This window comes from Lepidochelys kempii, chromosome 12 (genome assembly GCF_965140285.1).
Source record: "Lepidochelys kempii isolate rLepKem1 chromosome 12, rLepKem1.hap1, whole genome shotgun sequence".
Lineage (NCBI taxonomy): Eukaryota > Metazoa > Chordata > Testudines > Cheloniidae > Lepidochelys > Lepidochelys kempii.
This window is the reverse complement of record NC_136391.1, coordinates 23797431-23822137: the sequence shown is the minus strand read 5'-3', so window position 1 is coordinate 23822137 and position 24707 is coordinate 23797431. Positions and strand designations below refer to the sequence as shown.

The 24707-nt window shown below is 47.6% G+C and overlaps 1 protein-coding gene across 4 annotated transcripts in view; it reads left to right on the top strand.

Annotated features, from left to right (window-relative positions):
- CEP89 (centrosomal protein 89) overlaps positions 1 to 24707 on the top strand; it is a 133739-nt gene that overhangs the window by 46638 nt on the left and 62394 nt on the right. For all 4 annotated transcript variants that reach the window (XM_073307850.2, XM_073307847.2, XM_073307849.2 and 1 more), the window contains 4 exons: positions 4743 to 4854; positions 15399 to 15579; positions 17464 to 17631; positions 19167 to 19308. In XM_073307850.2, coding sequence (XP_073163951.1) covers positions 4743 to 4854; positions 15399 to 15579; positions 17464 to 17631; positions 19167 to 19308 — 603 coding nt within the window. The remainder of the gene's footprint in view (positions 1 to 4742; positions 4855 to 15398; positions 15580 to 17463; positions 17632 to 19166; positions 19309 to 24707) is intronic.

Sequence of the window (24707 nt, the reverse complement as noted above, 5' to 3'; positions counted from 1 at the left end):
CAAACACCTGGCTTAAATCCAAGGTGGTGTTCCCTGTGTGAGGCAGCTTTTACAGGCTCTACAGAGGATCAGTTGTGCCCTGCCTGTACCCAGCTAGCTGACCCTCATATTGCACATTGCCAGGTTATGGTGCTCAGAGTCAGACTGGTATGTCAGTCCCCCACTGCCCCAAGGAACTGGGACTCCAGTACAAGCAAGCCTGTTCAGGAGCTTCTGAGCTTTTGGTAAAAGAGTCTAAGGATGAGGAAGAAGTTATCTGGCCAACTCAGGGATAAGTCTCACAACAGGTCTGGAATGGAAGGGGAGGGGAATTCTGGAAAGGATCCAGAGTCTTCCTCCTGTCCCCTCCTCCAGAAACCAAAGTGGGTCCTCTGCTCCCTAGGGAAAGAAGCAGGACTCCTCCACAGCTCCTCTTCTTTGCACTGGAAATTGGGGGATTCTCAGGATACTCAAGGGGAAGTCTTGCAAATCCCAGAGAGTCTGAGTCCCCAAAAGGAAAAAACAAATGTGTCCTTTTCAAGGCAGCAATTAATACGGTTAATGAATAAGTGGGGCGGAAATTAGGGGTTAAATGTCTTTTCCATTCCCTTCTCTCTCTCATGGAGTACTTGCTGGGGCTTTTGACTCCATTAACAGAGAGACTCTGTAGAAGGCACTCAAGTGGTATGTTTTTAGCAGCAAGTTGATTCAAATACTGTAGAGTCTCTATGGCATAGCTTGGCACGCAGTATGTGTTAGTGTCTGATTTGCAGTGAAAACTGGAGTCAAGTAGGGAAATGTACTCAGTCCAGTACTTTTTGCTCTATATTTAGAAAAACATCTTGTTCAACTCCTTTAGTAACATTGGTGGAGGCCGCAAAATGTTGGGGGCAAATTATCAATCACCTTGACTTTGCAGACAATGTATTGATAATGTCTATGGAGGAATACAACCAAGAAGCAGCAACTAACCTGTATATAACAGCCAGAGAATGGGGATTAAATATGAATGAACAAAACATCAAACTAATCGTAAAGAACACGTTAAACTAGACATTATGGTGTAGACAAACAAGTAGACCGTTTCTGCTGCTTGGGTTCCATCATAACCTATGACAACTGCTATGAAGATGAATGATATCAACAAGCGGGTAGCTACTTCCAGCAGAATGTTTGCAGCCTGAATAAAAATGTTTGTAACCTTAAATCAGTATAATCGCTAAAGACAGATTATATTCAATTCTCATTGTACTCCCATTACTTTGAGTGTGAAACATGGGTACTGACAATGCACCTGGAGCAGAAGCTTCAAACATATTCTAGGTTTGACAAAGGCTAGACAGGCTAAGAAATTATGACATCTAGAGAAGACTGAAAGTGCAGTGTGTGACTACAGTCATTACAAGGCAACAACCGCAATGGTTTGGCCATGTTGCTCAAATAACCCCCTCCCAACTGCCTAAAATTGTTTTCTGTGGAATAGTGCAAGGAGAGAGAAGCAGTGGACATCCAAGGAGACAGTGGTATAACATGGTGTATAAAACCATCCAGGCAACACCCCAACAAGCCCAAATGGTGGCTCAAAGCAGATATGGATGGGATCTACTCATCAGCCCTACTGAACCTTGGTGTTGGGAGAAAGGAGATGATCTATACAAGAACCATACTGCTTTTATTATGAGGAAAAGGATATTCTTATAGCTCTAGAAACCTCTGTTTAAAGTAAGTTCTCTCTTTCTACTATTCTTGGAATGCCATCATTTTGTTGTAACTCTTGGAAGGTTGTGGCATAAAATGGGCATTCCTAGAACTGTAAATTGGAGTACATATGCCAACTGTACCCTGTTCATCTCATTTTATCCAAAATGCCAAGGCCTTAAGTCTCAAAGTTGCTGCAGACAAGATGTGAAAATCTTGCACCAGTTGGCATTCTAGGTATCTGGGAAACTATTCACAGCAGTCCCTAGAAGCACTGATGGATAATGTATGAGCCACATCTGAAAAACTTTGCGAAGTAAGTTTCCATTCCTTTGCAGATTCATCCATTTGTAGGAAGGTACTACTGGGTTGGTTCCCACATTACTCCTTAGTTTATGAAGTTCTTCCTTTATATGGGGTGGAGAGAATTCCATTCCTGCCTGTCATTCTACTATAAATTAAACTCTGCTTATTCTTTCTCTCCCTGCTTCTAGGATTTCTTGCTTACTACTTCCCTTTAGTAATGGATGAGGAAAGAAACTGTGCAACAAAATGAGAAATTTCTTACCTGGTAATTTTTTCTGTTAGCAGCTCTCTGAATTCAACTTACCCTACTAGTCTGGTAATTCTCTCTAAAGGGAGACAGACATAGACTTAAGTCTAATTTAATACATTATATCAAGTTTTCTTAATGCTAATAATTGTTGGAGTGTTTTTACCGCAGAAGAACTCTTCTGGTGGCCTGAGATGAACGGCAGAGCTTAGTTCACAGGTGGGGGGCACTAGCCCATTAGTAGGGACTTCAGAAATCTCAGGGGGTGGCTGCTTATGATCCCTTCCCCAAATTTCAGAAGTCTTTGGAAAAAACTGCTAGCAACTTAATCCCACCTTCATATTAGTAGCAAAATATTGGGGAGAGGGAGGCAATTTTTATTATCTAGATTTCCCCACCAGATTTAGAATAATTTTGGTGTTGGTCACCATCGGTCCAATTTGCCAGCCAGAACTGTAGGAATCTTCAGGACAACTATGATCATTGGTGCATTCTTATGTGGTCAAACCTCAGCTTCATATTTTAAGGTCAAATGACTAGTGGCCACCAGGATGCGTTTGGGGCATCCACAAGCAACCTGATCCAAACATGTTGCAATTAAATTTATGAACGCTCACACTACATTTACATGATCTAGTTAGACAATTATGAGAGTACAGAATATATCTACACTGCAATCAGAAGTGTGATTGCCAAGTGTGTAGACATATCCGACCTAGCTTTGATTTATCTATCTGTCTCAAAACACCAATAGGATTGAAGCTGCAGCAGCACTGTCTAGCTGCTCGAGGTCATACCCAGGTCCTGCATGGCCTTCTACAGCCTGTGCTGCTGCGTACTCATAGTCATTTTGCACTCTCCACTCATGTATGGTAACAGACAGTATTATCAAGCTGTGCACACTGCAACACGCTATATAGGATAAGGCCACTTTTTTCTTGTTTTGGTCACATCTATAAACTTTTGTTAATATTGATAACCATTAGCCCTCTATCTTATGACTGGGTAAAGTCTAGCTAATTGATTTGGTGGTTGCTGTAACCGAGGCTTTGTATGATATATCAGGTGATCACAAACAAATGAACTGCATCTCATTTGTCTTCAAAGTGTCCACATTTCTTATATCTCTGCTTGCATCCTGGACAATACTTCTCTACTTTTCCAGCTATCACGTCAGAACATAAATAGTTCCTTAGACTTTTCCTAACAGCAAAAAGACTCTATTTGCTTTCTAGAAGGCTACATTAAAGCCTAGTATAGAGCAAAGGGTCAGTTGTATGCTAGAGGTAGCTAAGATTAAAAGGCTTTCTTTTCAGAGTCCCATAAATAGCATTTATATGACTAGCACTGGCAACTATTTCTAGATCTATAAGCCATGAACTGATGACTTAGCAAGTCCTAAGAAATATTTTATGTGATCCAGTATTAAGCATTTGGCTATCCCCTCCTTCATGCATCTGGCACAAATGAGAGCCATCTGGCTTTAATTCAAATATACATTATCACAGATCAGGGCAACTGCACCTTTATACCCACTCTGTGGTCCCTCAAGGGCAACCAACAAGCTCCCACATAGTTCTCTCTAAACATTTATTTTTAAGGTGAAAGCATTACTGAGAAAACATTAAAACAATAAAAGAACTCACATGCATGCTGAAAAGCTTACCAGAAGTCACACCAACTCCAACCTCAGGCTCTGGTAGATGTCAGTCCTTCAAAACCCATAGCTGGGTTTTCCTGTGGTTACAAGTTCATAACTGTTTCAGATTCAGAACAAGAACAATCATGAATAGGTCAGTCTTTCCTTTATACAGCTTGGGCCTTTGATCATGGCCTCATGTAATAGGTGAACAGCAGACAATGGCTCACTCCTCAGAGGCATAGTTTCAAAAGACTGGGTCTCTGCATAACTGTGGTGAGGGTGGGGAATTTGCTTTCACCTCCCCCTAGATATTCCCCAGGAAAACCAGTTACTGTGTTTTCTTCCAAGAGTCCATTCTTGTCTGGCACATTGTTCAATATAGTCCTCTGAGCCCCCAGGTCACATATCTATCACATCTCCTTTGAGAGGCTACATACAATCCCAGCCTGTAATAATACATAAAACTACCCATTTAATATAATGGACCCCAAAGATACTTAAATTTAATTCATTAAGGTCTTTCAGGGATATTCAGGAAATTGCCGTATCTGTCACATTCACTCTTTTTTTCTGCATTGTCATTGCATTTTCCGACTTCATTCATACTTTGTTTTCAACATTCTAGAAAGTAAAACCTACTTTTAAGGAGGTATTTTCATATGAAAATGACATTGTAATGTAATAATTGCACTCTAATAACCTTAAAGTAATCTGGATTCGCTCATTATCTTCAGTAAGCTTTTTGAACAGAAGGATGCAAATACCAGTCTAAAATTAATGCAAGGTTCATTTCTGTGTCTTCTTTTAATTATTTAACTTACTAATGCTTGAGTGGTACATTACTTCTAAATCAATCATCATCACAGGCAGCAGCTGCAAACTCAGGCAAAGCTGGTCTTGGAAGAAAATGGAGTGTTGATGGAGCAACTTGAAATTCAGCAGGCTAAAGCAAAGGAAAGTTACAACCAACATCTTCAGGAAGGTAAGATACTTCAATTGCTACTTACTTGGACTGTACAATTTGAATTACTGGGGATGGGCCAGCATAGGCCTTCCCAAAACTAAAGGCCCTCCCCCTCAATTAAATGAGCAAGAACCACTGGACTCAGGCATCAGTTGAATACCGAAGACAGCAAATGAATCAACAGGAGTAGGAGGAGATCTGAGGTAAAGAATCGGGGATCCAGAGGAGGATACCAAGCAGAGAACCCCGGACAGTGCCCACTGGTCCTCAAAGGCATCTAGGGAGTCAGTAAACACTGCCCAGAGGAACTCTTCCTGGAGGTGTGAGTGGACAAGGGAATGGAAATAGACTCCATAGTTGCAGAACACGCCCCTGTCCAGCTTCCTCATTCTGGGGTAATGGATGGCTGTCTTGGCCAGCACTGGAAGAAGGTTAATGAGGAGGTCTTGCAACTTTGTGAGGCCATGAATGGGGTGTGAGTGGGTTATTTGGATTGTAGCAGAGATAGTACTGCAGCATTATTTTAATACATTCCTAAAAGCACCGTTAAGTCAAAATAATATAGTTACAATCAATATCAAAGTTATTTCCCTTGCAGACATTGTGTAATACATATCATCTTGAACCAAAACCTGTCAATCAGAAGTCACTTTCTCTACTGGAAATAGTGACCAGAAGTGTAAAATAATGTTAAACCTCCAAAGTATGTTTTGTTAGTAATTTTAGAATGCTTTTAGCTTTATGTAGTATTAAATACGTTAAACCGTATGATCTTACTTAAATATTGTATAAGATAAATCATTTGAAGTCAGTGTGATTTTATTTTCTGTTTTGTAGGTAATGTTCATACAATAGTTAATTATCTCAAAAATAATATTCATGCTACTAATTTTTATAACCTACCTTGCTTAAAATTTCATGACAAAAGACATCTTTTACAGTGAGGAATCAAGCCCACAATGTACACAGTTTAATTCAGATTTGTACTCCTTAATTGGTGGTTGATTTCAGAACATTAATTACATACAAGGAAGAAAACAAAGTGTGGGGGGAAAGATTCTAGATAAAGAATCATTCTGCCACTTGTGCTGTGTTATTATACCAGCAAAATCCTATGAACATTTAGAAACTTTTAACAGGAACTAAAGGGAAAAAAACCACCTTAATATATGTTGTAGTTTAAAACCCAAATATAGAAAGCCACACTTCTAAGTAAAATAATTTTGAAAGTATGGAAATTCAGTTTAATGTACCCTGAAAAATCTTAACTGTGTCCCACAAATCCTACATTTTCTTTTGAAGGTATGATTGCAAAAATGTGACAAGTATCCTAGTATAGTAGCTATTTGCCATGTATAACACCACATACCTTGGATGTGTCACTGAGATTCTTTGAACCTAGGAAGAAATCTTGTAGGTGAACACAGATGACCAGAGGATATTAAAGGATATTCGTTTTTGACTATGTACATTTTAAGCCACACCTATCTCTTACATTGTAGGGTATACATTACTGAAGTTAGAGGACATGTAGGTGTTCCTCCCTTGACTTCTCAGAGAAGTCTATGAGAGAAGTAAAATCCTCAAGTCCCTTGGCTTCTGTGCTTTAGTTGAATTGGCTTTCGGAAATCCACAGTCTTGGGAAGTTTCTGTGTGAACTGGGACCATTGAAGAGGTCTTAACTCATGGGCTGCAGTACAAACTCTATAAAATCTGCACCTGGCATATGAAACTTAATGAAGTCTGCATCAGGAACTCCACAGGGCTACTAATAGTCATGGCAAGTGTTTTAAATTAAAAAAAAAAACACAACCATTCATTCCGTAACTCAAAGCTACTAAAAAAGGCACCAGTCCTCACCAAGACCAACAGATTCAAACTAATTTGAAGTTTCTAGGCCAAACTGTTCTGGGGTTGTGATGAGCCAAAATACATCAAGAAAAATCCAAGCAGTGAACAACTTTTTTTATATAGTGACAAAGTTCCTTCTCTGCCTTGGTGGGTCCTGCGCTTATTGGTGGATTTTCTTGCCTCAGAGGTTCACGGCAGCCCTCATTTTCATGGCTCAAATCTGCCGTTCACTCAGTTAGCCTCATCACTGGCCAGCATGGGGAAAAGAAGAAGAACAATCCCCGCAGTCTCTGCTGATCCACTTAGTGGATCGGGGAACAGGCCAGAGACCTTCCCGTCTGGTAGAGCCCACAGTCCAGTTCAACTCCTCCAGTATCAAATAGGGAATTGGGGGGATGGGGGGAATCCAGGCCTGACCTCTACTCCGGGTTCCAGCCCAGGGCCCTGTGGATTGCAGCTGTCTACAGTGACTCCTGTAACAACTGCGTGACAACTACAACTCCCTGGGCTACTTCCCCATGGCCTCCTCCCAAACCTTCTTTATTCTCACCACAGGACCTTCCTCCTGATATCTGATAATACTTGTACCTCTCAGTCTTCCAGTAGTATGCCTTCTCACTCTCAGCTTCTTGTGCCTCTGCTCCCAGCTCCTCGCACACACACCACAAACTGAAGTGAGTGCCTTTTTAAACTCAGGTGCCCTGATTAGCCTGTCTTAATTTATTCTAGCAGCTTCTTGATAGGCTGATTAGAACACCTACAGCTATCTGCTTTAATTGTTTCCAGAAAGTTCCTGATTGTTCTGGAACCTTCCCTGTTACCTTACCGAGAAAAAAGGGACCTACTTAACCTGGAGCTAATATATCTGCCTTCTGTCACTCTCCTATAGCCCTCTGGCATGGAGGGAGAAGGCTGCTGCTGCTGGTACTGCTGTTACTAGGCCCTGGGCTCTCCCTGCTGCTGTTGCTGCTCCAGCTGCTCCCCTGGCTGGGCCATACACCACCCCCTCCTTCTCTACTACCTGGTTCCTGGCCAGCTGCTGGAACTCCCCACCCTCGGGCACGGCTGCTGCTCCAACTACAGCCCCTGGGGGAGGTCTGTTGGCCTGCTCCCCAGAAGTGGGGAGTGAGGGACCCCAGCCCCAGTCGTTGCTGCTGTGGAACACCAAAACCACCTAAGAGGGGTCCTTTCTGCCTGCCTGGACCACCACCTAGAGTTCTTGGAGCTGCTGCTGCAGAGTTTACTGCCTGGAGCTGCTGAAGCCCCAAGGAGGAGAAGAAGAGGACCATCTACTAGTGGGGGAGCATCTAGAGACTTTGCAGACCACTGTGGAGGGGGTCTTAAGACTGAGTAACTTTTGAACTGTGCTCTTGGGGTGGGGGTCATGACTGTGTTTGTAGGGACACAGGGGGTGTGGCATGGAGCTGCCCCCCGATCCATCTGTGTCCCCCCCAACCCCCACCACTACCCCCTCCAGCACCCCCACTGGCTGTTTACCATCTGCCTCAGCTCCTGCCTCTGGATTGAGCTGATTGCTTGGCTTGCCACGCCCTGATTCCACCATTTGGGCCAGAAGCAGCAGCCAGCCTAAACAGATTTTGTGCAAGCACACATGGGTGCACGTGCCCTCCTCCCCCCCGGACTGCCCACCCCACAGCTTTGCCCTTTGCTACCTGCCCCATTTGCCACTTGCAGCCTTTTGCTCCAGCCCCCCTACTAGCTTCAGTTTGTTTGCCTGCCCCGCCTGTTTCCCTCTGCAGCCTTTGTTTGTTTGCCCTGCTCCAGCCTCTGAAGCTAACCCTTTGGTTTCCCTCCCCTAACTCCAGCCTGCTTAGCCCCTTGCTCAGTGTGCCCATGCCCCCTCCCATGCGCTTGTGCCACTCCCTATTTTAGTTTAAACCCTCTTCACTGCACCCCCAATGTTGTTGTATCCCCCCACCCCTAGTGCAGCTAGAGGAGCCGGAATTCCACCCCGTCTTGGCGACTGACCCCCTAACCCCTGCTTTGTCCCCCCCATCCAGCCCACCCCTTTTGGCACCCTCCTCCCCTGCCTGCAGCCTAGCGGGGAGGAGTGGTCGACCTGCTTCCCCTTTCTCCTCCTCCTTCTGGTGTCTCCCCTTCCCTCCCCACTCATGACGGCGGAGAACGAGACGGGTGGGACCCCTCCAGCAGCCCCAGCTGCCCCTCCCCCGCCTGCCCCTCCATCACCTCCCCAAGCCTCTACCTCCGCTGCCGCCTCTGAACCACCTGCCACCACCCCTCCTGGGGCGCCAGCAGCAGCGGGCACCAGGGTGACCTCTGCTGCTGCCACGACCCTCACCCCTCAGATTCTGGGGGAGCACTCCCAGCTAGCGGAAAGGGCCAGGATAATAAGAAGGGGAAGGGTCCCGCTAAAAAGACCAGGCCCTCCATGGCAGGGGCTGCCCCCACTGCCGTGGCCCCAGCACCGGCCACGGCGTCCCTCCCCGCTGTTCCCTCCACCAGCTCTGCGAGTGTCCCTCCCCCGGCCCCCAGGGCATACGCCCAGGTGGCGGCAGCCCCCCCGCCTGCCACTATGTTATCTCTCCCGCCCACCTCCTCCGCTACCATCTATAGCAGCCGGGCCCCCTTTCCCACCATAACCAGGAAGTCGGTTGCCTCCTGGTGCCCGCCTTGCCCCATGTGGAGACCTACATGTGGGCATTGGCAAGGGTGTTGGGGCCCATGGCCATTGTGGCGGCCTCCAAAATGTATGGCAAGGTCCCTCCCGCCCCCCCTGAGTCCCTGAGCCATCGCCTCTACCCCCTGACATGATCCCTGCTAGCCAGCCCCTGGATGATACCATGGAGGGCTGGGCCCTAGTACAGGGCAAGTGGAAGGCTTGAGCTCCGCTCCTCCCATCTGATGCGGAGGCCCCCCGGAAGACCAGGAAGGGGGGCACTGATGCCAAGCCTTCCGCTTTGCCCACGGGTGTATTCCATCCACCGGTGCCGGCTGGGGAAGTCGTGGCAGCACTGGAAGGCAGTATCTCCCCTCCGCGGGAGTCCCTCCCCTCCGAGGTAGCCCCTCCTGCCCTGGTACCATCTGAAGCCTCTCTGAGCCCCGAGGCAACCGTCGCGTCAGGTGCCGGCAGGGAGAACCCTAGGGTGGCGGAAAGCGATCTCCCATCCATATACGAGGAGACTGAGGCCCTAGGTCTGACCCCGGTCACCCAGGGGGAGGACGACCCTATGCCAGCGGGCTTTGATCTGGGTGACTTCACTCCAGCCCCCCTTTCCCCATGCTCCCTCCCTCTAACCGTTGCTTTCGCTCCCACCACCAAGGAGCCCCTGGACTCCTCCATCAACCCGGCCGCATATGGCACCCCGCTGACTGCCACGGAGCCTGTTGAGGCGACGGCCAGTGCTACGCGGCTGGGACCCGAGCCGTTAGGGGCACCCCTTGTTGGTGTGGAGCAATCAACCTCCTTCCCAGGTGGGGGCCCTACAGAAGATAGTCCACCTCCTGATGCCGTGGCTGCCAAACCCACCATAGAGCCTGCGCCCAGCATCGCTGAGAGCCCCCTCCCCACCCCCTTAACCCTTGAGCCTGATCGGGAGATGTCACCATCCAGCTGCTTGGATTCGGAAGTCCAGAATCTTGCCTCTGCCCCTAACCGTGTCCCTATCCTGTCCACCTCCCGTGATGTTATTGCCGCCCCTGGGGCTGTCTCCTTCCCTTTTCCAGTAGATGACCCCCAGGGAACGGCCTTTGTGTTTCCCTATCCCGACCCACTAGGGGCTGCTATCCTCCCTTCGCCATCCCCTATTGCCCCAGTGTTTGAGGCAGGCCTAGTGGCGCCAGTCCATCAGGCGCCCCATCGGGGGTCTGCACCCTGTCTGCCTGTCTCGGTGAGCCACAGGGCTGTACCAAGGGCCCCATCAGGGGATAACCAGGAGACCATAACCCCACACCCCCATGCGCTACGAGAGGAGTTGCAGGAGTTTTTAAAAGACGTCAGTGGCTCCCGCAACAAGGTACAGCTTGCTCTCCAGTGATGGGGGGATTTTCATCAAATCCTCCGGGCCGCGAGGGCCCTCATGGTTAAGGGTAAAAGGACCGGGAAGCAGGCTGCCACGGCCTACCAGCAGGTCCGCCTCTTCCGTGACTCCTTACTCACTTATGGGGTAGGTCACAGACTGTTGCACGGCCCATCGGGAGCTGCGAACATCCCTGCCGGTAAGGATCCCCCCCAGCCCTCCTCATGGCACCTCTCACCATCGCAACATTGAACACTCGGGGCTGTAGGATAGGTCTCCGCAGGTCCCAGGTGTTCTCCTTCCTTCAAGGGGGGGGTACTCTGTGGTTTTCTGGCAGGAGACCCATACGGATCCGACCCCCGAAGACAGCTGGCGGCTGGATTGAGGGGACAGGTCTACTTTAGCCATCTCACAGTTCGTACGGCTGGAGTGGCGACCCTGTTCTCCCCCAACCTACGGCTCGAGGTGCTGGGGGTCGCCGAGGGTGTGCCGGAGTGCCTGCTGCACCTCTGGGTCCGTATGGAGGGGCTTGTGGTCAACCTCATTAACTTCTATGCCCCATCGGGCCCGGAGCGGCTGCAATTTTATCAGCAGGCGTCTGCCTTCCTCGGCACCTTGGATCCTCATGAGTGCCTGGTCCTGGGTGGGGACTTCAACACCACCCTTGAGGAGGGGGACCGAGCAGTGCCCGGCCGCAGCGGATGTCCTCCGGGAGATAGTCGAACACCACTCCCTCGTGGACGTCTGGCGCGACCACCACCCGGGTGACATTTCCACGTTCACCTTTGTCCGGGTGGAGGCTCACCTTTGTCGTGCCACTCCCGGTTGGACCGCATTTATTTATCATGTTTCCACCTTTCATGAGCCCACTCCTCCAGCATCCGGCCGGCCCCATTTTCTGACCATCATTTAGCCACCGTGAAGGCCTCCCTCTGCGCGGAGAGGCCGGGGCCGGCCTATTGGCATTTCAACAACAGCTTGTTAGAGGATGTGGGCTTCGTGACGTCCTTCCGGGAGTTCTGGCTGGCCTGGCGAGGGCAGCGGCATGCCTTTCCCTCGGCGTGGCGGTGGTGGGACCTGGGGAAGGTGCGCGCCCGGCTCTTCTGCCGTGACTACACCCGGGACGCCAGCCGACGGAGGGATGCGGCGATATAGCAGTTGGAACAGGAGGTTTTAGAGCTGGAGAGGCATCTGGCCACCAGCTCCAAGGATCTGCCCCTCTGCGCAGTGTGCCGGGAGAAGCGGGAGGAGCTCCGGGCCCTCGAGGATCATCGGGCCCAGGATGCCTTTGTTCGATCCTGCATCCGCCTCCTTCTGGAGTTGGATCGCGGCTCCTGCTTCTTCTACACCCTGTAGAAAAGGAGGGGGGCCAGGAAACACGTCACCTGCCTTCTGGCAGAAGATGGCACCCCCCTCACGGATCCGGTGGAGATGTGTGGGAGGGCGAGAGCCTTTTACGCAAGCCTTTTCTCCCCGGATCCGACCAATCCTAACTCTTGCAGAGTGCTCTGGGAGGAGCTCCCTATGGTCAGTGTGGGCGGCCGAGACCGGCTCGAGCTGCCTCTCACTCTGGCAGAGTTCTCGGAAGCCCCCCCATCGCATGCCCACCAATAAATCTCCGGGCATGGACGGAATGACCGTGGAGCTCTACCGTGTGTTCTGGGACGTCCTCGGCCCAGACCTAGTCACCGTCTGGGCCGAGTCTTTGCAGAGTGGGGTCCTCCCTCTTTCGTGCAGGCAAGCTGTGCTTGCCTTATTGACGAAGAAGGGGGACCTCCACGATTTATGAAATTGGCGTCCCGTCTCGCTCCTCAGCATGGACTACAAAATTGTGGCAAAAGCAATCTCGCTGCGGCTAAGGTCCGTGCTGGCGGATGTGGTCCACCCAGACCAGACCTACACAGTCGCGGGCCGCGGCATCTTTGATAACCTATATCTAGTCGGGGACCTTTTGGAACTCAGGTGTAGGGATGGTCTGTCGTTCGCCCTCCTGTCCTTGGATTAGGAGAAGGTGTTCCACAGGGTGGATCACGGGTATCTCCTACGCAGTCTGCAAGCGTTTGGCTTCGGACCCCAGTTCGTGGGTTTTCTCCGGGCGGTGTATGCCTCTGCAGAGTGTCTGGTCAGGCTCAACTGGACCCTGACTGAACCGGTCAGCTTCGGGCGAGGAGTACGGCAGGGGTGCCCCCTCTTGGGCCAGCTGTATGCTCTGGCGATTGAGCCCTTCCTCTGTCTCCTCCAAAGGAGGTTGACAGGGTTGGTGCTGCGGGAGCCGGAGCTGCGGCTGGTCCTGTCGGCGTACGCTGATGACGTGCTCCTTGTGGTCCAGGACCCGGGAGACTTGGTGCGGGTGGAGGCTTGCCAGGCCATCTGTTCGGCAGCCTCCTCCACCCGGGTCAAGAGCTCTGGCCTGGTGGTCGGGAACGGCTGGCAGGCGAGCTCCCTCCCACCCACGCTTCAGGCCATCCGGTGGAGCGCGGGTCCGCTGCTCTATCTCGGCGTTTACCTTTCTGCCACACATCCCTCTCCGCCGGAGAACTGGCACAATTTAGAGGGCGGGGTGATAGAGTGGCTCCGGAAATGGACAGGACTACTCCAGTGCCTCTCCCTTTGAGGGAGAGCGCTGGTGCTTGCTAGTGCTGTCCATGCTCTGGTACCGGCTCAACACCCTGGTCCCGGCCCCGGGTTTCCTAGCCACCCTCCGGACATGGATTCTGGTTTTCTTTTGGTCAGGACTGCACTGGGTCCCTGCAGGGGTTCTTCATCTACCCCTGGAGGAGGGAGAGCAGGGCCTGAAATGTCTGCACACTCAGGTCCATGTCTTCCGCCTCCAGGCCCTGCAGAGGCTCCTTTATGGTGCAGGTAGTCCGGCTTGGAGCATACTGGCGCATGCCTTCCTGTGCCGTTTCTGAGGGCTCCGATATGACCGGCAGCTCCTTTATCTCCATCCGAGAGGTCTTCCGCGAGACCTCTCCTGGCTGCCGGTCTTCTACCAGGACCTCCTCCGGACCTGGAAACTGTTTTCAACGACCAGGTCCGTGGCGGCCACCGAGGGGGCAGATCTCCTCGCGGAGCCCCTGCTACACAACCCCCAGCTTCGCGTGCAGGTGGCGGAGTCCCCCTCAGTGCGCCAGAGGTTGGTCTTGGCAGAAGTCACAGGAGTCAGAGACCTCCTGGACTATGTCCAGGGAGACTGGCTGGATCCCCTGACGCTTGCTCAGTGCATGGGGCTCTCCAGACCTTGTACTCCCCGGCGCGTACTTCAGGAGGTGAAAGCCGCTTTGCCACCCGCTGCTCGAGTTTACCTCGACAGGGTCCTACATGAGGGCGCGCCCCGCCCACCCTCTACCACAGGCCAGCTGGACCTTTTAACTGGGCCCCTACCCCATGGACCCAACCGACACCCTCACCCCTTCACTGTGAGCCGGCTGCACGAGCTGCAGCCGGTCTGTTTCCAAACTGCGCCAAGGAAACATCTATACACGCTCGTGCTCCACACCCTACACTCCCTCACCCTGGTGTCCCGCCCTGATACAAAATGGCGGGACCTCCTGCCAACTTTGGAGGGTGTGGAGCCCCGGTGGGCCAGCCTATATTCCACCTTGGTCCCGAGGCCCGCTGGGGATATCAGTTGGCGGCTCCTTCACAGAGCCATGAGCACGGGCGTGTTCTTGGTGCGGTTCACCTCTGTCCCAGACACCTGCCCCTTTTGCGGCATGAGGGAAACCCTGGCACACATATCTGGAGTGTGCCAGGCTGCAGCCCCTATTCTGGCTCCTCACAAATATTTTATTACGTTTTTGGTTGCACTTCTCCCCTCACCTTCCTATTTATGCACTCCCTATCCGTGGCCCCACAAAGTCACGGGATCTCTTGGTCAGCCTCCTCCTGGCCCTAGCTAAAATGGCCATCTATAAAACCAGAGTGAGGAGGTTGACCGATGGAGTCTCCTGTGACTGTGGGGCCTATTTCCGATCCTTGGTCCGTTCACGTATCTGGGCAGAGTTCCTCTGGGTGGCGTCCACTGACTCCCTTGACGCCTTCGAGGAGCAGTGGGTGCTGTCCGGGGTTCTCTGCTCGGTGTCCCCGTCCGGTTCCCTTAGTTTGACCCTTTGACCACACTCCTGTCCCTGTTATTTCACATTAGTTGTCCCCCGGATTTATTTGGTGTCCAGGTCCTGTGGATCCCCCTCTTAGGCTGTGGGGGGATCCTTTAGCAGTGGATGGGCTTTGCCCCCCCACTTCCTGGATCCCAATAGGGTCACTCTCCTGTCGCCATCTGGCCTGACCCTGTCACAATACTCACTCACTCACTCTCATCTTCCAAACAGTTCTCCAGTTTGCCCCAAATCTTCCAGGAAACAACCAACCAACCCCTCCTCTGCCCTGGCATAAGAACATACCCATGAAATTTCAGGTGGGTTGGTTGAGGTTTACTTTTGGCCAAGTCAGAAGTTAGTGAAACTCAGGCCTATAACATAAGGATTTTCTCTTTATTCTTAACTGTGGATAAGACTAGCATCTTGATAAACTGCTTGACAGATAGCAGGAGCCATAGCATAAAAGTGCAATACTTAATTTGACAAGCCAAGTCAAGTTGGCACAGGGCTTAATGCATCTATGAAATAATGTCCTATTGTTTTAATTATAATTTTGACTTGATTAGTGAATTAGTTCTGTTGTGTCAACAGTTTTTTTTTCCCCCCCATGAAGTTTCAAAATTGACCAAACAGCTAATGGTTTTGGAAGCTAAGAAACAGAGCCAGGAAGAGGAGATATCAGAGAATCAGAAGCAGCTGAAGTCTTTATGCTCCACATGTGAAGAACTGAAAGCCAATCTTAATGGCAGAGTAACAGCAAAGGAGCATGTTGCTTTGGTAAATGCATTAAGAAGGTATGGGTCTACATATTGTATACAGACAAGTGGTGTGAAAGGCCCCGATCCTGCAAAGTACCCATACAGATCCCTTTGCCGCACCAGGACCCAATCCCCAGTGTTCTTTTCCATCACGATCCAGATGTTGTTAAGGTAGCTGGCAGAGTACAAAGAAGGTGGAGCAATACTATTTTAGAAAACTGTTAACTTAATTTTTTAGACTGATAAAAACATGGAGGAAATTTTGGTTCCATTGAAATCAATGGGCATTTTGCCATTCAGTTCATAGAGCCAGGATTTCACCCACAGTTTATATGCTGTTTTATCTAGGTATAAATAAAAACAAAAACAAAAAATGCACCTTAGCCAAACAAAAAAAATTTCCGCCAAGGGGAAACATTTAAGAATGATATTTTTAGAGAACAAATGTCATTACCTGTAACACTATAGACAATTAAAACTGAATTTAAAAATCCTAATGTATTTTTCACTATTCCCATTGCTTGATTACATTTTAAAAATTCACTTAGGTTCTCATGCCATAGCACAAAGATGCAAAGTTTGCATTGTAAATGCTGGAGTCTTTTTGTTATAAGACAACTGCTTTATTGGAAATAAGATAATTCATATTAACATTTGTATTAACCTTAGAAGCTGTTTTCCTATTTCTGAATTGTTTTCAATTTTTTGTTCCCTTCTTTGGTAGCAAATGTATAAAATATACTCAGATCCTAAACTGAAAACACTATTGTTCTCCATTCTCCACAATTTCAAGTATGAGAGATTAGGACAAACTACTAGGCAATGCCAAGCATTACAGTACAACAGATTGGGAAAAACAAATCTGATATGTCAATTAAATGTCCATCCTCATTTATAAAATCTTGAAAATCTAGCAAGATACCACATAAAGAATAAACAAAAGTTGACAATAAACATGTCATGCCCAACAGTCTATAATATTTCAGGAGCTAACCCTTACTCCAGGGGAAAGATACAGATAAACTGAAAAAGTCCTAGGAGTACATCACTTTGATAAAGCCAGTCTGTTCAAACAACATGTCTGAATCAAACAAGCCTCTGGTGAAAAGTAAAAGGCTTTTACTTTTTTCCTCTGGTGCAGAAACATTACTTCTCTTTCCATTCACTAAGATTTAGTTTTTTATAATAAAAATGAAATATATCAGAATTTTAAACTACACGACAGTGAAGGGATTTAAAGTGAATTATAGTTAACGAACATCAGTGTGTTTTAAATTTATGTGTCTCAGTTTCTTATAAAAATGCATGCTAAGCTATTTTAATGAACCAAGAACTGTTTTACTACCTCCTGCCTCCACCATGAAAATATGTTCTTTGCTTGATGGCTTGTGATATTTTATTGCGTGATTTGAGTTTTAAAGAACGTATTTAAGAGAATGTTAACTTTCAACCTCAGGTTGTCTAGAACTTAATTTATTACGTTTTATGACATTCAGCTGAGTTATTTTCGCTCAAGACTAGGTGTGAGGGAAATGTATTAATCTCTTGGCATAGCACGTTTTTACCTTCGTGAGTAATCCATTGACACGCTTTCTGCACTGCTGGTCATGCAGTTTTAGTGGCGGTTATTTGAGTTACCAGTAAAACCAAATACCAAGAAAAGGATACATGTTGACTATATAGAATACATAGAAATCCAATTTAGAGCAGGGTTGCCAGTACACCTATTTTCATTGAATAATTGTATTGGCATTATGCTTTGTTGGCCATATGACTTATAGCATAGTTTTTAACATCTGTATCTTTGACACCTAAGTAAAACGTAAGCTAAAACAATAATATACTGTCAAATATGTAACTTGTCCATTTTCTCAGTGAAGTAGATCTTTGATACCCATTTTATATTGTCTTTTTCTGCAGTCAGTTGCAACAGGAACAGGAAAAGCAAAGTGCTGAGCTGGAAGATCTAATGGAAAGACAAGCATCATTGCAAGCACAGAAAAAGAGCCTACTCTTAGAGAAAAATGACCTAGTTGCTGACAACAAGATCCTGGAAGAAGAGCTGAAAATGGCACAAAAGACAAATAGGTTTATCTATTTCCTTTTCTGCTTCAGTTGGATATCTCCTTCCACCGACACTAATATTTTAAAAGAAAGTAATATCTCACTGAAAAAATATTCTTGGCCCACAACCCCTATAGCCCACTCCAGACTCATGAAGTCTTATTGCTGCCAATTAAGTATATTCTCTAAAATTTGTGTGCCTTTCCAGTGAAATATGATTTAACTTCTGTATTACCTATAGAGGCCTGACGTTTAATATGTTAGCCAAATAATTGTAATATATAATTTTCACGCACAATTATCATGACTGCACCTGGAAAATGCATGTGAAAAGTATAATTAGCCAATTATCTGATTCAGGTAAGCAATCACAGTAATTGTAGGCATATTGTGAAGCTAGAAATTAAGCCCAATATTCAAACATTGCACAAGAAAAAAGGAATATTGTCATAGAATTTAAGTACCTACTGCAGTGTAGCATGTATTATGCAGAACTATGAAAAAAATAACAAAAGTATATGTGTGTCGTCAACTTATAGTAGACCACTGTGGCTGACTGTATGTAATGGACTGGACAGAATGTCAGAGAACGTAGGAAAATAAAATCTCCAAGATGTGAACAAATGAATTTAGGAAAAATATGCAAGACAAAGTATGGTTCGGATTTGCTGGGTCATATGCCGTGATGCTTTTTGCAAGCACAACAGAACATGCAAAAGTATAATCTGAATATTATTATTTTGAAATGTTGATTTTTTTTTGAACCATCAGCTAAAAAAAAAGTGCTGTAATTATTAGAACGCTAGAATACCCTTGTATTGCATGGTGTGCAGCATGGATTTCTAGCTATCATGGATCACAAGACATTTCTTGGAATGATTATTTGTTATGATCACCTGCTCCATCAAATCAGGAAAGAATGCAAGGTGGTCACAGGCCATGATGCTTGCGGTATCCCTGGATTCCTGAGCAAGTTCATATCTGAAAAAATATTTGATTATTTTTTAGGTCTTTGATAAAAGTAGATAAATTGTCAGATTGCATATGATGAGTTAATGAATAATAAAGCCTGGTAAATTATTCAGTGTTATGAAAGAGTTTATTGTTCCATGCTCAACAAACTTCTTTTGTATGATACCCATGAGATAAAGCTATTTCAGTGAACAAGAATTTTTTAAAATATTTATAATACCTGGAGCATCTTTTTATATCCATGTATTATGTAAGAAAGTTTTCACAGTATTTGCTAGTCATTCAGATAGTTCAGTAGTACTCATTGCTTGAAACAAAACAGCCAAAAATTAGAGGATAAAGAGGTTTGGTCTTCCTGTAAACTGACAAAGAGGATGTAAGATGTTTTTCTAATGTACTAAGGTTAGATTATTGACCTTTTATATTTAAAATCATCGTTTCAGAATCTTTCCTTACATGTGATTTGACTCGTAAGACAGTACAGTTTAAAAGCTAATGTATGCCCAAAAACAATGTTTTTAAATTGCTATACAGTAATTTAGTGCTTAAAAATAAGATTTTCCTGTTTTTATCTTTATATTTTGTAGGAGATCACAGAAGAAAATAGGTCTTCTGAAACAGCAGTTGGGAGAAGCAATGGAAAAGGAAGTGGCAGCTCATCAGTACTTAGCAAATCTTATTAGCTTGGCAGAGAATATAAGTCAGGAACGTGACCATCTTATACATTTGGTAAGTTCTTGAGGGGTATTTCATATTTCCTTATTTTATTATGAAAAAAGAAAGCAACTAACAATGAGGATTTATATTTCAAAATGTAATGGTTTAGATCAATGGTCACCAACCTGTCAATCGCGATTGACTGGTCGATCCTAGAGACTCTCCCAATTGATCGCGATCTCCAGTGGTGTAGTGGGGCTGCCGCTAAGGCAGGCTCCCTGCCTGCCCTGGCCCCAGGCTACGCTGCTCCTGGAAGTGGTCACCATGCCCCCAGGGGGGAGGGGTGTCCATGCTCTGCTCCTGCCTGCAAGCACCTCCCCCCGCAGCTCCCATTGGCCGGGAACTGTGGCCAATGGGAGCTGAGGGGGCGGAGACTGCAGAGAGAGGCAGCGCATGGTGCCACGTGCCTCTCCCCCCACCCAGGGGGCAGGGGTACATTGACCCTTTCTGAGAGCGGCGTGGGGCGGGGCAGGTAGGGAGCCTGCCTTAGCCTTGCTGTGCCATCGACCAGGAGCTGCCCAAGGTAAGTGCCGCCTGGCGGGAGGCCGCACCCAAGCCCCCTCCCGGAGCCAGCACCCCATACCCCCTCCTGCACTCAAAGCCCCTGTCCCAGCCCTGAGCCCGCTCTTAGAGCCAGCACCCCGAACCCCTTCCCAGAGCCAGCATTCTGTACCCCCTCCTGCAGCCCAACACTCTGCCCCAGCCCAGAGCCCCGTCCAGCATCCAAGGTCCCTCCCAGAGCTTTTACCCCTCACTCCCTGTTGCACCCCAACCCCTTGCCCCAGCTCGGAGCCCCCTCCCACACTGCAAACTCCTCGGCTCCAGCCCAGAGTCCACACCCCCTCCCAAACCCCAACCCGGTGAAAGTGAATGAGGGTGGGGGGCGAGCGAGTGATGGAGGGAGAGGGGAATGGAGTGAGCAGGGCAGGACCTCGGGGAAGGGGCGGGGTAGATCCTGGGTTGCCCTTATATTCAAAAGGTGATCTTGGGCTTAAAAAGATTGGAGACCACTGATTTAGATATGTAAACAGATTTGAGCACCTGGATAGATAGCAAAAAAAGAGATTTTATAGATCAATGTTTAAAAGCAACTGTAATAAACCCAGGGACCATGATTAGAAATAATATAACAGATCTAATTAGTGCGAGAGTGGGATACTGTAATAGTATACAGTTAGAGAGAGTTGAATTATTCCAGTCAAGGACCTGATGGGCCCAGTTATGTAAACTGTGCACTTGGAGATGAACCCACAAAATGTGCATGCAACTGTACACCTGCAGCATATTTGCTTGTGAAAATAAACAGTTATGCATTTCACTATCTATTTGCTTTTAAAGTAGCACAAATTTGTGCTCATTTGTATGTGCTCAGTTTAGAAAAATCAAAAATTCATCCAAACCTCCTCTCTTCCCTCTTAATTGGATTTAGCATGTTTTAACTTTGAGGCAGTGTTAAAGAAACTATATTTTTCAAAGAACCATCTGTGAAATTAATAAAAACTAATATGGAACTGTAGATGACCTGTGTCCAGGTGGCCTGTATAGTCCAGCTATGGGCAAGACCCTGAAAACACTGAAAACTTGATGAGCATTAGGACTCTAATGGTCATGGAGAACCCTTGATGATTTTGATTCCGAAAGTAAAGAACATAACATCAGCCGAATAAAGAGAACTAAAATGACAGTCATCCGAGCCGATTTAGTCAGTACAACTACTTTTCTATCCAAACCTAATTCCTTATTACATTGATTTCCGAATTCCTGGAAGAGATGATCAGAGATTAAAAATTGCTGGCTCAAATTTAACCCAGGAAAAACTGGTGGTTAGTAGAAAGGGAAAAACACTATGGAACTTGTCAGTATTCTTACTTCACTGATGACTGAAGGCAGCACACCACAGATTATCTGGTGACAATTCTCAGTGTCATGCTGGACTTGTTTCTACTCCTGGATATGGAGATTGCCACAATGATAGGGAAATTAACCTTTAGCCAGAGTTCTTAGAGACTGACTCCGCCCATTCACATTCACAGGATATGCTGGCAGTGCAGCTCACACTGTTGGTGCATCCCATGAGGGGGTATGTGCAATTCCAACAAGAACACTCCCTTTCATTTTCAGTTTGGCCATGAAACTCTGCCCCTTCTGTTCAGAAATGGCCTAGCCACCTCTGAGCTAGATTACTGCTGCAATAAAACTGACACAACCTCTGACATTGCAACACACTAGTTATGATTTGCAGCAGTGCACCTGATATGCAACAAAGACTACTGTGAATACATCATTCCTTTTGTTTCTTTAACTCCATTTACTTTACAACAGAATTAAGTTCTGATTGTACTCTAAAATGTTCTTTATGAATTGGGACCAAGATATTCTTTGAGTACTTGCTCATGTCCATTCCATGGTAGGTGTTTGCATGCCACATGCACTGTTTCTGGAGATTTTTCCCTTAGTGGTATCCTTTGGGCCAGCTCTAGTGCCCTCTGGAACTGTGCGCGTATGTGCTGGTGTAAGGGGTGCCATTGGCCCAGTATCCTCTCCGTTCCTTCTTACTGCCCATGACAGTTGCTGGAATGATCCTTTTTGCTGTGACAAGGCTTCTTTAGCAGTGGTTGGACTCTTCTCTGTTCATAGTTATTGTAGTTAGTGTATATAGTTCTTATTGTTAATGTATATAGTAGTGTGACTAGTTAACCCGTCATCAAGGGACTCTTTGCCCCAGGGTTCTCAGGCCTTCTTGTGGCAAACATGTGCCAGTGAGTGACCCACAAGTCAGCTGCTTAAAGTGTCTGGGGGAAACCCAAGTAAAGGACAAGTGCCAGATCTGCAGGGACTTCAGACCTTGCACACAAAAAAGAAAAAAAGAAGACTGGGACATTCAGCTGAAGACTTTCCTCATGGAGGCTGACAGCTCTCTGACCTGTCTCAGAGCAGAGCTGCTCTGAATTGGTGCCAAGCACTTTGACATCTGTGCGAAGCATTTCCTTGGCGCCATGTTCTTTCTGGCACCATTCTCCATTTCTGGTGCCGAGGAAGAAGCACAAGCAGCAGCGCACCTAGAGAGGGTGCTTGCTGATGCAGAAGAGGGACAAGCGGGGAGAGGCCAGTGTGCCATTCTTCCTCCCCTGAGCCAGAGATGGCACCGTCAACTCCGCCTAGAGCATTGAGTCCAGTGTAAGACCCTCTGCTGAACCTGGAAGCTGCTGTGGTGCCAGCAGTCCGACGGTCCCCTTGGCCCTGGAGGCTTTCAAGGTAGTGAAGAACCTCTTCTCTCTTCCAATCCCATTGACTCCAAGGGGGCACTCGCCAGCCCAGGCGACTGGAAGCGTAGGGCTCCTTCCCAGGCACTTCTGGCTCCCTCTAAGGTAAGCCTACCATGATCCTGGCAACACGGTCATGGACTCTTTGGCAGCTCACAGAATCCTGGCACTATGCGGAGGCAGAACTGGGTACGGATCCAGGATGGTCCCTGAGAGAAGACTCTTCTTCAGAGTCCTAAGGAAAATCTTTCGCTCCACCCAGGGCACATCACCAGTACCCAGCCTATGTGCCACTGGACTTTGGTGCTGGCACTTGGCCAGTAGGCCTCCAGCTGATGCAGTGGCCATACTGCAACCCTGGGGATTTCCCGCAGTGCTGGGCCCCTCCTTCCACTGCTTTTATTCGTAGAGCTCTGGAAATCTGCAGATATCCGCTTTATATCCGTGGATGATTTTTGCGGATCGGATGCAGATACAAATTTTGTATCTGTGCATGGCTCTATATGGAAGCTTTGGAGAAGCAGACTATCGCTCCTTCCTACTCGGCACTGGATACTGACTCTGGATCCCAGTGCCAACATCCAGGAGATGACTCCAGTGGTTGTGAAGTGGAAGAGGAGGAAGGAACCCCACCTCTGGTGTAAGCCTCCTTCTCCCCTGACAAGGCTATCGCAGGGCCCAGTAGCATGCTTCTGCAGGATGACTTCAGGGCTCAGCAGGACCTTCTCAAATGGGTCATGGCAAACCTGGGTCTAGAGAATGAAGAGCTCAAAGAGTCAGCAAACAGCTTGATTAACATCCTGGATGTCAGCACCCTCCAACATGGCCTTGCCCATCAATGAGGCGATGATGGGAGCAGTCAAAGCCCTGTGGAAAACTCCTTCTCTGCCCTCCACCTCGAAGAGGGCAGAGAAAAAGTACTATGTACTGGCGAACGAGTTCGAATACCTGGTGGTCACTGCAGCGAATGAGTGGGAAATGCAGAGCCAGTGGAGTGCTACCCTGAAACAAAGACACAAAGAGACTTGATCTTTTGGAGGGAAAGTTTATTCAGTGGGTAGCCTTCAGCTATGTATCACCAACCAGCAGGCATTGCTGGGGAGATATGATTTTAATCTTTGGGACTCCTTGTGTAAAATTTAAAAAGACTCACTGCCCCATGACAGTACTGGAGTACTGTCATAGATGGTTATAAACTGTTCAGGAAGGACAGGCAGGGCAGAAAAGGTGGGGGAGTAGCACTATATATGTAAGGGAGCAGTATGACTGCTCAGAGCTCCGGTACGAAACTGCAGAAAAACCTGAGTGTCTCTGGATTAAGTTTAGAAGTGTGAGCAACAAGAGTGATGTAGTGGTGGGAGTCTGCTATAGACCACCGGACCAGGGGGATGAGGTGGATGAGGCTTTCTTCCGGCAGCTCGCAGAAGTTAGTAGATCGCACGCCCTGGTTCTCATGGGTGACTTTAATTTTCCTGATATCTGCTGGGAGAGCAATACAGCCGTGCATAGACAATCCAGGAAGTTTTTGGAAAGCGTAGGGGACAATTTCCTGGTGCAAGTTGTAGAGGAGCCAACTGGGGGGGAGCTTTTCTTGACCTGCTGCTCACAAACCGGGAAGAATTAGTACGGGAAGCAAAAGTGGATGGGAATCTGGGAGGCAGTGACCATGAGTTCGTTGAGTTCAGGATCCTGACACAGGGAAGTAAGGTAAGCAGCAGGATATGGACCCTGGATTTCAGGAAAGCAGACTTTGACTCCCTCAGGGAACGGATGGGTAGGATCCCCTGGGGGACTAACATGAAGGGGAAAGGAGTCCAGGAGAGCTGGCTGTATTTCAAGGAATCCCTGTTGAGGTTACAGGGACAAACGATCCCGATGTGTCGAAAGAATAGTAAATATGGCAGGCGACCAGCTTGGCTTAACGGTGAAATCCTAGCGGATCTTAAACATAAAAAAGAAGCTTACAAGAAGTGGAAGGTTGGACATATGACCAGGGAAGAGTATAAAAATATTGCTCGGGCATGTAGGAATGAAATCAGGAGGGCCAAATCGCACCTGGAGCTGCAGCTAGCGAGAGATGTTAAGAGTAACAAGAAGGGTTTCTTCAGGTATGTTGGCAACAAGAAGAAAGCCAAGGAAAGTGTGGGC